The sequence below is a fragment of the Phacochoerus africanus genome, chromosome 11 (genome assembly GCF_016906955.1).
Source record: "Phacochoerus africanus isolate WHEZ1 chromosome 11, ROS_Pafr_v1, whole genome shotgun sequence".
Taxonomy (NCBI): Eukaryota; Metazoa; Chordata; class Mammalia; order Artiodactyla; family Suidae; genus Phacochoerus; species Phacochoerus africanus.
Window position 1 is genome coordinate 50,749,868 of NC_062554.1, and position 15,038 is coordinate 50,764,905.

At 37.8% G+C, this 15,038-nt stretch overlaps 2 protein-coding genes across 2 annotated transcripts; both read left to right on the top strand.

Annotated features, from left to right (window-relative positions):
* The first annotated feature begins 2,616 nt into the window (after positions 1-2,616).
* LOC125111154 (putative olfactory receptor 8G3) lies at positions 2,617-3,558 on the top strand. Its single transcript, XM_047752988.1, has one exon. The coding sequence runs from the start codon at positions 2,626-2,628 to the stop codon at positions 3,556-3,558; it is 933 nt and encodes a 310-aa protein (XP_047608944.1). The 5' UTR covers positions 2,617-2,625.
* Positions 3,559-10,247: 6,689 nt separating this feature from the next.
* On the top strand, positions 10,248-11,207 carry LOC125111176 (olfactory receptor 8G1-like). Its single transcript, XM_047753022.1, has one exon. The coding sequence runs from the start codon at positions 10,272-10,274 to the stop codon at positions 11,205-11,207; it is 936 nt and encodes a 311-aa protein (XP_047608978.1). The 5' UTR covers positions 10,248-10,271.
* The last annotated feature ends 3,831 nt before the right edge of the window (positions 11,208-15,038 follow it).

Consider the following 15,038-nt stretch of genomic DNA (forward strand, 5'->3'; position numbering starts at 1 on the left):
TTTGGAATGGATAAGTAATGAGATCGTGCTGTATAGCACTGGGAACTATGTCTAGTCACTTATGATGGAGCATGATAATGTGAGAAAAAAGAATGTATACTTGTATGTGTGACTGGGTCACCTTGCTGTACAGTAGAAAATTGACATAATACTGTAAAATAGCTATAATGGAAAAAATAAAAATCATTATAAAATAAAAAATAAATAAAAGTACAGCCTCCGGGGGAAAAAAAAAAGAAAGAAAGAAAAAAAAAAAAAGCTTTAAAATTAAGTATAGTTTTCATTGAAAAATAAAACTAGAAGGACTCATTAAAAAAATAAAGTAGGAGTTCCCATTGTGGCGCAGTGGTTAACGAATCCAACTAGGAACCATGAGGTTGCAGGTTCGATCCCTGTCCTTGCTCAGTGGGTTAAGGATCTGGCGTTGCCGTGGGCTGTGGTGTAGTTTGCAGACGCGGCCGGTGGCTACAGCTCTGATTAGACCCCTAGCCTGGGAACCTCCATATGCCGCGAGAGTGGCCCTAGAAAAGGCAAAAAGACAAAAAAAAAAATAATAAAGTAAAATTTCTTGGAGTTCCCATCATGGCTCAGTGGTTAACGATTCCGACTAGGAACAATGAGGTTGCAGGTTCAATCCCTGGCCTTGCTCAGTTTGTTAAGGATCTGCTGTTGCTGTGAGCTGGAACCATGAGGTTGCGGGTTTGATCCCTGGCCTTGCTCAGTGGGTGAAGGATCCGGCGTTGCTGTGAGCTGTGGTGTAGATTGCAGAAGCGGCTTGGATCTGGCATTGCTGTGGCTATGGCGTAGGCTGGCGGCTACAGCTATTATTAGACCCCTAGATTGGGAACTTCCATATGCCGCAGGAGAGGCTCTAGAAAAAGGCATAAAATAAAATAAAATAAAATAAAACAAAATAAAATTTCTTGAAATGTTGAACTTTTAATTAGCTTGACATTAAATTCACTGGACCATTAACAAAATCTTGTTTACAACACATAATCTAACAAAAGCAATAAACCACACCTCTGTGACACTATTAAACACTTGGGAGCCAATGAGGGAAAAGGGCAATTGTAATTGTTTCTTTTCCCAAGAGTTGATACTTGTGGGATAAGATTCTAGAGGGAAGTAATAATCACTATTTGTTCCTAATAAGTCTCTTAGCAACAATACCCAGATTATAAAATCATTATTCATATCAGCCATCCTTTACAGAGGACTGCTGGCATTAACAAAGGTCAGGACCAGTGACTCAAAATCATTACAACAGAGACTGTGAGGCTATGACCCTCAACACCAAGGAGTCCTGCAAGGTCAGTGCATCATTAGAATCACTTTTCCCTTCAGAGAAATGGAGGAGAAAAACTTAGCTCTGAAGTTTTGGGGAGGAAGGGAGCATGTTTAAATCACTGACTTAAAAATTTTTTTGACTTAAAAAATTTTTTTTAATGATTTTTATTTTTTCTATTGTAATTTGTTTACAGTGTTCTGTCAATTTTTTACTATACAGCAAAGTGACCCAGTCTCACACACACAGATATACTTTTTCTCACATTATATTCCATCATGCTCTATCACAAGTGACTACACAGAGTTCCCATTGCTACACGGCAGGACCTCATTGCTTTTTGATTCCAAATGTAATAAAACTGTCTTCTTTAGTTCCCTCCCAGTGCACTTAGAGATGCAGGTAGTTAGTTTTCTATCTCTCCCTGTTCTCACTCTAATATTCACACTCCCTGATGAGCAAAGATTTCCTTATCATCTACCTGTCCCCAATAAATAAATTTATGGCAAGCACTTTGTTGCTTCCTAACTTCAACTTGGGTATCTTCAGAGCTTCACACACTTATGCTGAGCTATGTCAACTTCTCACTAAACTTCTTTCAACAATTTTATTAGAATATCATATTTACCAATACTTTCTATATATAAGGAATTGTGCCAAACAATGTATTTAGTTAACAGTCTAGCACAGAAGAAAAACCATTAAATAACTAATAATAGTTTAAAATTGTAAGTATATGCTTAATTTAAACAGAAGAAATATATTCATAGGCACATAGAAAACGGTCTTATTAACTGAGGCTTCTCTTAATTAAAGGGTCCTGACTATTGAACAGATTTCATAGGATCAAGGGGAATATGTAAGAGAAAAGCTAAAGGAATCTGATGAGTCAGGAGTTCCCATTGTGGCTCAGTGGTTGGCAAACCCAACTAGCATCCATGAGGACACGGGTTTGATCCCTGGCCTTACTCAGTGGGTTAAGGATCTGGCATTGCCCTGAGCTGTGGTGTGGATTGCAGATGCAGCTCAGATCCCGCGTTGCTGTGGCTGTGGTGTAGGCTGGCGGCTACAGCTCCAATTCAACCCCCAGTCTGGAAACCTCCATATGCCGCTGGTGCAGAGCTGCAGCTGCTGGCCTACACCACAGCCACAGCAACCCAGGATCCAAGCTGCATCTGTGACCTACACTACCCATGGCAATGCCAGATCCTTAACTGCCTGCATGAAGCCAGGGAACTAACCCACATCCTCATGGATGCTATTCAGATTCATTTCCGCTGAGCCATGAAGGAACTGCTATTTTCTCTTTTTTCAACACAGAACTGACTGGGAGAATAATGGACACTGGAAATCATTCCTTGGTGAATGAGTTCATCCTCGCTGGGCTAACAGAACAGCCAGAGCTCCAGCTGCCTCTTCTCTTCTTCTTCCTAGGAATCTATGTGGTCACGGTGGTGGGCAACCTGGGCATGATCACACTGATTGGGCTCAGCTCCCACCTGCACACACCCATGTACTATTTCCTCAGTAATTTGTCCTTCATTGACCTCTGTCATTCCACCGTCATTACCCCTAAAATGCTTGTGAACTTTGTAACAGAGAAGAACATCATTTCCTACACTGAATGCATGACTCAGCTCTATTTCTTTAGCATTTTTGCTATTGCAGAGTGTCACATGTTGGCTGCAATGGCATATGACCGCTATGCTGCCATCTGTAACCCCTTGCTTTACAATATCGCCATGTCTTATCAAAGGTGCTTCCAGCTCACAGTGGGAGTTTATATTTTGGCCATCACTGGATCTACAATCCACACAGGCTTTATGCTGAGACTCCTCTTCTGCAAGGCCAACGTGGTTAACCATTACTTCTGTGATCTCTTTCCACTTTTGAAGCTATCCTGTTCCAGCATCTACATCAACGAATTATTTGTTCTAGTCTTGAGTGCATTTAACATCCTGTCTCCTGCCTTAGCTATTCTTGTTTCCTACATCTTCATCCTCTCCAGCATCCTCCAAATCCACTCTACTGAGGGCAGGTCCAAAGCCTTCAGCACCTGCAGTTCCCACATCTCAGCTGTTGCTGTTTTCTTTGGATCTGCTGCATTCATGTACCTGCAGCCATCATCTGTGAGCTCCATGGACCAAGGGAAAGTGTCCTCTGTGTTTTATACCTGCATTGTGCCTATGCTAAATCCTGTGATCTATAGTCTACGGAATAAAGATGTCAAATTTGCCCTGAAAAAATTCTGGACTGTGCAGAATACATAGGAACAGAATCAATATCATGATGGTATATCAGTTATTTGGTTACCTGAGATATATTAGTATTAGGTTTATTATTTTTGTCCATATAACACATCTCCAAAATTCTTTTTCAGGCTACTTATGAACCTATAGTACAAAAATCATGTATAAAATTATAGGCTGTGATTATGAATAAAATAAAAATATCCTGCAGATAGGAAGAGTCTTAGTTTTACTTTTAATAAGAATCCAAACAGGAAGAAGAACATTAAGATGGAGATTTTGAAGTTAATCAGAGTAACCTATGTCATTAAAATTTTGTTAAATATATATCACTGTCCAGTATTTAAATGGATAACAGTATTCAATATTTACAGTGTTATATAAATAAGTCCTAATTATTTTCCTTTGAAAGAGAAAGGAATCTAAGCTTATTTAGTTTGAAAAAATGCCCACAATCTCAAATATAACAGATAGTAGAGCCTGGAGGGTTTAGTTACAGCATCCATGATTTTACTCAAGGTGATTTTTTGGCCCCAGGTAATTGTGGGTGGGTCTGAGTTTTGCTTAGGAATTTTCCTCTGCACATCAAGTAACCTCAGTTCCCCATGAGACTGTGTTGCTTTCCTCTAGATTTCTTCAACACTATTTTTCTTTTTATTACTTTTGATATCATAAAAATAATAAAACTTTCAAATCTGGTTGAATCAAAGCAAAGAAAAAAGACTAATTTCAGTATCATATCAAAAACAAAAATTATTATACTGATATTATATAGCAATATAAAGCAATAATATTTTCTGGTCACATAGTTGTGGCACGTGGAGGTTCCCAGGCCAGGGACAGAACCCAAGCCGCAGTAGCGATGTTGTGCTGACAACGCTGGATCATTAACTTTCTGCACCACAAGGGAGCTCCTAAAGCAATAGTTTTTATAAGGCAGCCTCAACAATATTGTCTTACCTTTATACCAGTAATTCTGTAGGATTTATGAAGCAACTGCTTATGAAAGCCAATATATCTGCTAAGTTGTGTCACTGTCATGTGGGTCACACCATTTTGCCTACTAGTTACAATTAGTTGTTATTTCATATCAATTTTATCTTTGACAGATCTCTTCTTAACCTTGTATTTTTATTATTTCTGCTTCGCCACTCCAAACATCTTATAACTAGGAATTCACATGATATTCTAAATATTCAGTTATCTTCTGTCTCTTCCCCATTCAAACTATCTTACTCATTATTGCCAGTTCCATCTTCTTTGCATAGTATGCTGTCTTATTCGCCTGATATAAAAAGTTAGTGTTAACCTGTTATATCCCCAAATAGGGAAAATGTATAAGGTAAATTTACCACCCTTATATTTCATTATCCATTCACTTACTTTCATTTTTGAAGAGCTCTGAAATTTACTATTTGACTAAATTTTCCTCAGTTCATTAAGAGAAGGAAAATGGCGACAATGACAACTCTCATTTTAGACATGATTCCAGGCCAGTTCTTTGCCCAACAGACATAACTGGACTATAAGAAGACAAATACGAAGAATGCTGGTGGGTAGACACTTGAATTACTGGGACTTGAGCTCCTATATAAAATATAGACAAAGTGAAAGGTCTTGGTCTCATTTGAAAGGAAAGCCTATGTAGACTCAGAAAATCATGTCATATATTAGGTGATAAAATCAAGCTACAGGGATAGAAAAGCAGACAGAAGACAGTTTATGAATCATGTGAGGATCACTGTAAGTCTCTCCTTATTTTAGTGAAACAAGCTAGCTACTAAATGTTTTATTTTTTAATGTATTTTTAAAATGATTTCTATTTTTTCTATTATAGTTGGTTTATAGTATTCTGTCAATATTCTACTGCATAACACAGTAACTCAGTAACACATGCATATACATTCTTTTTCTCATATTATCCTCCATCATGCTCTATCACAAGTGACTAGATATAGTTCCCAATGTTAATACAGCAGGATCTCATTGCTTATCCATTCCAAATGCAATAGCTTGCATCTATTAACCCCAGATTCCCAGTCCATCCCACTCCCTTCTGTCCCCCTCAGCAACCACAAGTCTGTTCTCCAAGTCCATGAGTTTGTTTCTTTTCTGTAGAAAGATTCATTTGTGCTGTTTATTAGATCCTAGATATGTGTTGTATATATAAGATATATACGTATATATATAAGATATATACATAGATGTATACGTAGATATATACGTAGATATATAAGATATATATATATCTATGTATATATATAAGATATATACTTATAAGATATAAGTATGTACAAATACATATGGTATTTGTCTTTCTCTTTCTGAGTGACTTCACTTAGTAAGAGAGTCTCTAATTCCATCCATGTTGCTGCAAATGGCATTATTTTGTTCTTTTTTATGGCTGTGTTGTGTATACATATCACATTTTCTCAATCCATTCATCTGTTAATTGACATTTAGGGTGTTTCCATGTCTTGGCTATTGTGAATAGTTCTGCAATGAACATACAGGTGCATGTATCTTTTTCAAGAAGAGTTTTGTCTGGATATATGCCCAAGAGTGGGATTTCTGGGTCATATGGTAGTTCAATATTTAGTTTTCTGAGGTACCTCCATACTGTTTTCCATAGTGGTTGTACCAATTTACATTCCCATCAACAGTGTAGGAGGGTTTCCTTTTCTCCATACCCTCTCCAGCATTTGCTATTTGCTGACTTATTAATGATGACCATTCTAACTACTAAATGTTTTATAAGCAGGGAAGGTACACAGTTTTGCATGTTAATAATATCACATTTAGGTTGTGTAGAAAATGGATGGAAAGAGAATAAGACTGAAATCAAGGTGGCCAGTCAGAGGCCAAATTACCAAATATTTCATGTCATTGACAGTGGAGATTTTTGAAAAGTTAGATTGATCAGACATGGTAAATAAAAGTGAGTTGAAGGTATAAATAAGCATGAGGATGAAGTTTCTAGTGAGGAATACTAAGTAAAAGGATGGATGAAACTGGAACTCTCAAGAGGAAGCTCACTAATTCCAGGTAATAAGTCATAGGAGAGCAACTGGGTCACATGAGTCAGTGGAAAATTCAAACTCTCTGTCTATCTGTTTTGTCTCTGGTATGTGTGTGTGTGTGTGTGTGTATTTTTTCTCTCCTGTTAGCACAGATACACTGATAGAATGACAGAATTGAAACAATGGCTCGTATGAATTTCTTGCATTTTTATAATTGTAGAGTCATTTTATTAAATTACCTGTTTATATTCTTCTCATTTCTGTCTTTAACCAAGCTCCAATTTCTTCCTCACATCTTTCATTCAGCACTCGAGTAACTGTCAATAATACACTCCTCATCTAAAGGGACCACCCCCAGAAACTTGGTGTTCTCTTTTAACCATACCAGATCCCTGCAGCCACTGTGATTCCAAAGCTAAAAGAATCTCTCTGATCTAGGCACATGAGGTCCCTGTTGAATCTAGAAGAATTATAGTGTGAGGGATTCAAAACAAGAGATCACTAACACCTAATTTTTCAGTGTTCCATAAACCATCACATCAGCAAAATGTGAGAATTTGTTTAAAACACATAAGCTTAAGCCATACACCAGACTTACTATGTCAGAATGTGAATTTGAACCAGATCATCAGGTTACTCCTGTGCTCATTAAAATTGAAGAAATTTTCAAAATATATCGATAGCTAACCTCAGACCCAATGACTTTGATACAATTGATATAGGGCATAGCCTGGACATTAAGATTTGAAAAAAGTTCCCTTAATGTTTTAAATTAGAGAAACACTAATGTAACCCAATTTAGCATTGGGAAAAGTTGTAAAAATATATAAGGGAGCTGTCATTGTGACTCAGTGGTTAAGAACTTGACATGATGTTTGTGAGGATGTAGGTTAGATCTATGGTCTTGCACAGCAGGTTAAGCATCTGCGTTGCTGCATGCCGTGACTGTGACATGGGCTGGCAGCTGCAGCTCTCACGTGATCCCTAGCCCAGAAACCTCCATGTGCTGCAAGTGTGGCCATAAAAAGAAAAAATATATACATACAAAATGAGAAGGAATATGAAACATAAACATTTTGATGTACATTTTAGCTGGTAGAATTATTAGTGAGGACCTCAAAACCACAAGTATTACATCAATATTCTTACACCATAATCCCAGAGTCCAAATGCATATATATCTGACTTTTGATAAATATTCATATCGCCCATTTGCACATAAAATAAACTAAATATATTTTTGTACAGGGAAAATAATTATATCAGTTTTTAAAAATGCATTATTCATGGGAAGATAACTTGTCAGGATGTGTCCTGGTCCTCTAAAACTTGCCATCCACAGTGTGGACTATGAGCCAATAGCATTGGCTAGGAGTGTATTAGAAATGCAGAATCTCAAATCTCACTCAGAGCTGCTGGATCAGGATCTGCTTTTTAAAAATATCCTCGAGAGGTCCTGTGAACAAATATTTATCCTTGATTGATAAGTTCAGGATTGACAAAAAAATCCCTCTTGAAAGGAAAGTTAGGAAACTGGGGAAATGTTAACTGCAATTGCATCATTTCTCAAGAGCTTATTCTCTGAGAAATGGAAATCCTTGGAGAGTATTTGACTTCACTTTATTTGTTGCCTGCCGTATGTAAATCCCAGACAAACATTCACAGCACAGCAATCACAGCTGCTCAGGTGAGAACAATGAAAGGTAAGGACGTTTGCTATCCTGAAGCTGGAGAAGCACAAACCGAAAATTTACGTTTTGAGGTGCTGACCTGTAACACAGTCCAGCTTCAAAAGTGGCTCTGAGACCCAGGGCTGTGCCTGCCCTCTTAGCACTAAAGAGAGCAGAATCCTAGGTACCTGTCTCTGCCAACACCAACATTAGGGCTATTTTTCTCTGAGTGAACATTGTAGAAAAAAATTGGCATTGAGTTTTTCAGGAAGGAGGAAGGTAAGTATGTTGAATTTACACTTGTGATCAAATATTCCGCAATACCTTCATTCACTCATTTAAGGATTCATTTATTCATAAAAATTTTTAACTTGCTATGATATGTCAGAAGTGGGCTATTTACTTTGATGTGGAGGAGAATCAGTCTGAGTTGGTCCATTGTCTGACTTATAGTGTAGCTCAATTCTTAAAATTGCCTTTCAGATACAGCAGTTTTCTGAGCATACTGTAAGAAGATCTAATCAATTACAAGGAATTCCAGGTACCCATGAGGATATCACTTGTGAATGATATTAAAAAAGAAAAAAAAATACAATATAACAAAGATAAATGGGCTAGGTAAGACTATGGAAATCCTTGGAGAGTATTTGACTTCACCTTATTTGCTCACTAGCATATGTGAATCCAGGACAAAGCTTCACAGAACAGCAGTCAGAACTGCTCAGGGGAGCACTGTGAAAGGGAGGGTGTTTGCTACCTGAAGCTGGAGAAACACAAATTGAAAATTTACAATTAAAGGTGCTGATTTGTGATTCAGACCAGCTTGAAAAGCAGCTCTGAGATCCAGGCCTGTGCCTGCCCTCTCAGCAATAAGATAGCAGAATACTGCTGCATCAGGATCTATCTGCCCTTAAGGAGTATATGTATCATTTAGTTCCTACATGCTATGAAATTATATATACATTAAAATTCATGATCTTGTTGAAATCTTCTTTATCCTGATTCTTTATTAGATTCTGTTTTAAAATTAATGCTATTAATTTAATTCTATTTTATTATATTAATATTTTATCAAGATTATGTCAAGATACTATTTTATCAAGATCACATTAAGAATATATACACTCATTCTAAGAATAAAGTTCCCAAGAATTCTCAAATCACTCCAATATGTTAGATTATTTTAATTATTTTTTCCAGAAGTTTAATAGTTTAGCCTTCATGCTTATATGCAGGATTCATTTCAAATTTATTTTTCCTTAGCTGTTAGGTAAACATTTTAGATTTCCTGTTTCTTCTTTTTTTAATTTTTAATCAATTGGAACTTCATTTAAATTTTATTTTGATGCATGTAATGATAAAATAGTCTGTTTACTGCCTAACAGAATATGGGACTGCATTTAAAATTCTATTTTCTCTTGTTTTATGACTGTTTTTCATATTTTCTTAATTAAAATTATTTAAAGACAAAAGATATGAATGTTTTCAACATTATAATTGCTGTTTCTATATTTTGAAGGGTGTAATTACCCCTTATTTCTAATTAATAACACATTATAACAACAATAATTATTATCATTACTGCTATTTTCAGAGTGTTATACCTATGCTAATTAGACAGTGAGCTTATTTCATTTGTCCAAGTTTATCAACTGATAAATGGTGGGTCAGTAGATGAATAGAGACACTTGGACTCTAAGGCATACTCACTTAAGTTTATATTTTCTTCCTCAAGCAAAGACAGGGGAATTTGGTCCCCAAACTGAGGAAGAGTGGACCAATTCAGGTTCCACATCTGCACACTGAATGTTGTTTGTGCTGTTCTACCAAATTAACAATATTTTTATTAAGGTGTACAAACATTTAATCATCATAAATATTACTTAGGTTAACATATCCAGAGTTACAATTATTCACAGAAACCACAGTAATATCAAAACGGTTAATATTCTACACGAGGTAGCTTTTTTAATGTATAATAACAAGGACATATCCCTGAAAGCTGTGCCTTGCTCTCTCCCCTTCAGGAACTTCCTGGAAGGAAATGGCAGCAGGAAATCATTCCTCAGTGACTGAGTTCATCCTCGCTGGGCTAACAGAACAGCCAGAGCTCCAGCTGCCCCTTTTCTTCCTCTTCCTAGGAATCTATGTGGTCACGGTGGTGGGCAACCTGGGCATGATCTTACTGATTGGGTTCAGTTCCCACCTGCACACACCCATGTACTATTTCCTCAGTAGCTTGTCCTTCATTGACCTCTGTCATTCCACCGTCATTACCCCCAAAATGCTGCTGAACTTTGTGACAGAGAAGAACATCATCTCCTACGCTGCATGCATGACTCAGCTCTATTTCTTTCTTATTTTTGCTATCTCAGAGTGTTACATGTTGGCTGCAATGGCCTATGACCGCTATGTTGCCATCTGCAGCCCTTTGCTTTATCATGTCATCATGTCTCATCAGACTTGTTTCTCCCTGAGTGTGGGAGTGTATACTCTGGGCCTGGTGTGTGCTTTCTCTCATACTGGCTGCATGCTCAGGGTGTGTTTCTGCAAATGGGATGTGATCAACCATTATTTCTGTGATCTTCTTCCCCTCCTACAGCTCTCCTGCTCTAGCATCTATGTCAACAAATTACTTATTTTATGTTTTGGTACCCTTAATATCTTTGCCCCCATCCTGTCCATCCTGAGCTCCTACACCTTCATCATAGCCAGCATCCTCCGCATGCCCTCCACCCAGGGCAGGTCCAAAGCCTTCAGCACATGCAGCTCCCACATGTTGGCAGTTGTGGTCTTTTATGGATCAGCTGCCTTCATGTACCTGCAGCCATCCTCAGTCAGTTCCATGGACCAAGGGAAAGTGTCCTCTGTGTTTTATACTACTGTTGTGCCCATGCTGAATCCCCTGATCTACAGCCTACGGAATAAAGATGTCAATATTGCCCTAAACAAAATGCTAGAAAGAAGAATATTCTTGTGATCTGACATGATATGAGGATGATTTCTTAGGTCAAAATCACTGAATATTACATTATTTGAATGGATGTTTGATTTTAGTCCATCTGTTAACATTTTTCTTCATTTGGTGGTATTCTATTGACATTTACTTTCTCCACGTCCCTCTGGATGCTATTTTCTCTGGATTTTTCTCTCATAAGATCTTTGAGATACAGATTAGAATACTATAGATAACCTGGGTACAAGGACAAACTAATCCCATCACTGTCACCTCCCACCTTTTCTTTCATATAAGGGATAAAAACCAATTCCTCAATCATAGTGAAAATACCATCCTCCAACAGTGGTAACCTAACTTATTTATGCTATCCAGTCAAGAAACAGCTTAAATATTGGCAATGTGATGGCCACAATCTCTATTTTTTTTTCAGCCTGGAATAGTGTTGTTGTTGTTGTTGTTGTTTGTCTTATCTCCATGTATCCTATTTGTCTGATTTATTTCTTCCATCTCTTTCTTTATAATCCAATAAGAACTTAAAACTGAGTTAAGAACCCATTTATTGTGATAGAGCTCAATGAAATATACCTCAAGCCCCTTGTCTTTACTGTTTTGCCTGCTTATTGTGCAAAAAATCCTGGACTGTAATCTTCATGAAGGCAACCCCCTATATGTTTCACTCACATATCTCCAGGATGTAGTATGGATCCTGTCACCTAGAAGGTCCTTGATAATTTCCTTGTTAATCATTCCCTCTTCTAATATACTTATAAGAAAAACATACATCTCTCTTAGAGTCATCTATTCATCTACATCAATCTAATATCAAAAAATAAAAATATAATATTATCTACATATTTTTGTTGTTGCTCAAATTAACTAAGTTGATTTTTTTTGTCTTTTTGTTGTTGTTGTTGTTGTTGCCATTTCTTGGGCCGCTCCCGCGGCATATGGAGGTTCCCAGGCTAGGGGTTGAATTGGAGCTGTAGCCACCGGCCTACGCCAGAGCCACAGCAACGTGGGATCCGAGCCGCGTCTGCAACCTATACCACAGCTCACGGCAACGCCGGATCCTTAACCCACTTAGCGAGGCCAGGGACTGAACCTGCAACCTCATGGTTCCTAGCCGGATTCGTTAACCACTGTGCCACGACGGGAACTCCAAAGTTGATGTTTTGATGTTTGGTATGTTGTTCGAAGATCTGCACGATGATTGGTGACATGCTGACTTATTTCTATACAAGAATTTGGAAGTAATAGTCCTGAGTTTGTTCTGTGTAGAACCCCAGTACAAGTGTGATAACTTGTGAATAGGTGATTTATTCACTTAATAAATCAAGTTATTAAGTCTTGTCATAAATCAATAAGTCTCTGAAGCAAGACTTTTTTCCCCTTAATTTTCAAGCATGCAGCGTAAGGGCACTGAAACATACCAAGTACATTTGATATCTAATTGCTCAACATAGCAAATCTAGTAGTAGGGTAGTATCTGAAACCCGAATAATACTGTCTCATATCCAGAGGAGAAAATAACTTCACCCATACTGGCATTGAGAAAAATTTTTGCTGTGTAGATATTGGCTGAATTTTACTACATGTAAAATAATATTTCAATAAAATTAATTTCAAAAGAGAGAGAGAGAACACTAAAAGAGGTGAATATAATAACCCCTATTGCTGCTGCCAGAGAAAATATATTTGTCCTTCTTAAGTGAGGCTGGTTATGTTCTTTGCTCAGATGCAAGTTTAAACAGTCTATTTTATCTATACATGTTATTGACAAGACTCATGGGTGATCCAAATTATCAGGTCATTAGCTGCAGGGGTGGTAGGTGAATGGGCCATAATTCCATAGGAAAGTCCTCTGGGAACCTTAAAACTGTGTCACATATCCAGTTGAGCATACTAAGTGGTCTGGACCTCCTCGCCTGAGCAAGATCTCAATGAGCCATGGACTCTACTAATCAGAGCATAGGAAGCCCCTGTTGGTATCCATGAATTAAACAAAACAGCCATCTCTCTTAGTCTCAAAGGAGTGACCTCATGTAAGAGATGAAACTTATAATATGGTCCTAGTTTTTGGTTGTCTCAAAAACTTTTGTGATTATCCAACCAGCCTACCTTCTTTTTAGTGGTTCTTGGTGGTTGAAGGTGTGCCAATACCAGTTATTACTGCAAAAGGCAGAAGAGTCCTCAGCACCTAGATTCAAGCTGATTGGAAACCAGACCCTCAGTGAGTAGCCTTTTTTTTTTTTTTCTTTAACACTTCACGTGCGGTATATGGAAGTTCCCAGGCTAGGGGTCCAATCAGAGCTACAGCTGCCAGCCTACACCACAGCCACAGCAAGTCAGGTTTGTTTCCACTGAGCCACAATAGGAACTCCCTCAGGCAGTAGATTTTAAATATGCAAACAGGAGTTTCCACTGTGGCTCATTGGTAAGGAATATGACTAGTATCCATGAAGATGCAGGTTTGATCCCAGGCCTTGTTTAGTGGGTTAAGCATCCAGCATAGCTGTGAGCTGCACAGAAGGGCACAGATGTGGCTCAGATCCTCGAATGCTGTGGCTGTGGTGTAGGCTTGCAGCTGTAGCTCTGCTTAGACCTCTAGCCTTAGAGCTTACATATGCCACATGTGTGACCCTAAAAAGCAAAATAAATAAATAAAATAAAGTAATACAAATGAAAAAGTAAAAAGTATGCAAACACCTTTTAAAATTGCACCCCAAAAATCAAATACCTGGGAATATACCTGATCAAGGGGGTAAAGGACTTATATGCTGAGAACTATAAAACATTAATCAAAGAAATTAAAGAAGATATAAAGAAATGGAAAGATATTCCATGCTTCTGGGTTGGAAAAATTAATATTGTAAAAATGGCCATACTACCCAAAGCAATCTACAGATTCAATGCAACCCCCATCAAATGACCCATGACATTTTTCACAGAACTAGAACAAACAATACAAAAATTTATATGGAACTGCAAATAGACCCAGAATTGCCAAAGCAATCCTGAGGAACAAAAACCAAGCAGGAGGCATATCTCTCCCAGACCTCAGGCAGTATTACAAAGTCACAGTCATCAAGACAGTGTGGTACTGGTACCAAAACAGACAGACAGACCAATGGAACAGAAGAGAGAACCCAGAAATAAACCCAGACACCTATGGTCAATTAATCTTTGACAAAGGAGACAAGAATATAAAATGGGAAAAAGTCTTTTCAGCAAGTATTGCTGGGAAACCTGGACAGCTGCATGCACATCAGTAAAACGAGAACACACCCTCACACTATGCACAAAAATAAATGCAAAATGGCTTATATACTTAAATATAATACCAGACATCATCAAACTTCTGGAAGAGAACATAGGCAAAACATTCTCTGACATCAACCTTACAAATGTTGTCTCAGGTCAGTCTCCCAAAGCAACAGAAATAAAAGCAAAAATAAACCAATGGGAGCTAATCAAACTGACAAGCTTTTGCACAACAAAGGAAACCAAAAAGAAAACAAAAAGAGAACTTACAGAATGGGAGAGAATAGTTTCAACTGATGCAACTGACAAGGGCTTAATCTCTAGAATATACAAGCAGCTTTTACAACCCAACAGCAAAAATGCCAACAACCCAATGGAAAAATGGGCAAAAGACCTGAATAGACATTTTTCCAAGGAAGATATACAGATGGCCGTCAAGCACAAGAAAAATGATCAACATCCCTGATTATTAGAGAAATGCAAATCAAAACTACCATGAGATACCACCTCACACCAGTCAGAATGTCCATCATTAAGTCCACAAATAACAAATGCTGGAGGAGGTGTGGAGAAAAGGGAACTCTCTTGCAC

Excerpts from the sequence above, each read along its gene's own strand:
- LOC125111154 (XM_047752988.1), top strand. The coding sequence starts at position 2,626 with ATGGACACTGGAAATCATTCCTTGGTGAATGAGTTCATCCTCGCTGGG.
- LOC125111176 (XM_047753022.1), top strand. The coding sequence starts at position 10,272 with ATGGCAGCAGGAAATCATTCCTCAGTGACTGAGTTCATCCTCGCTGGG.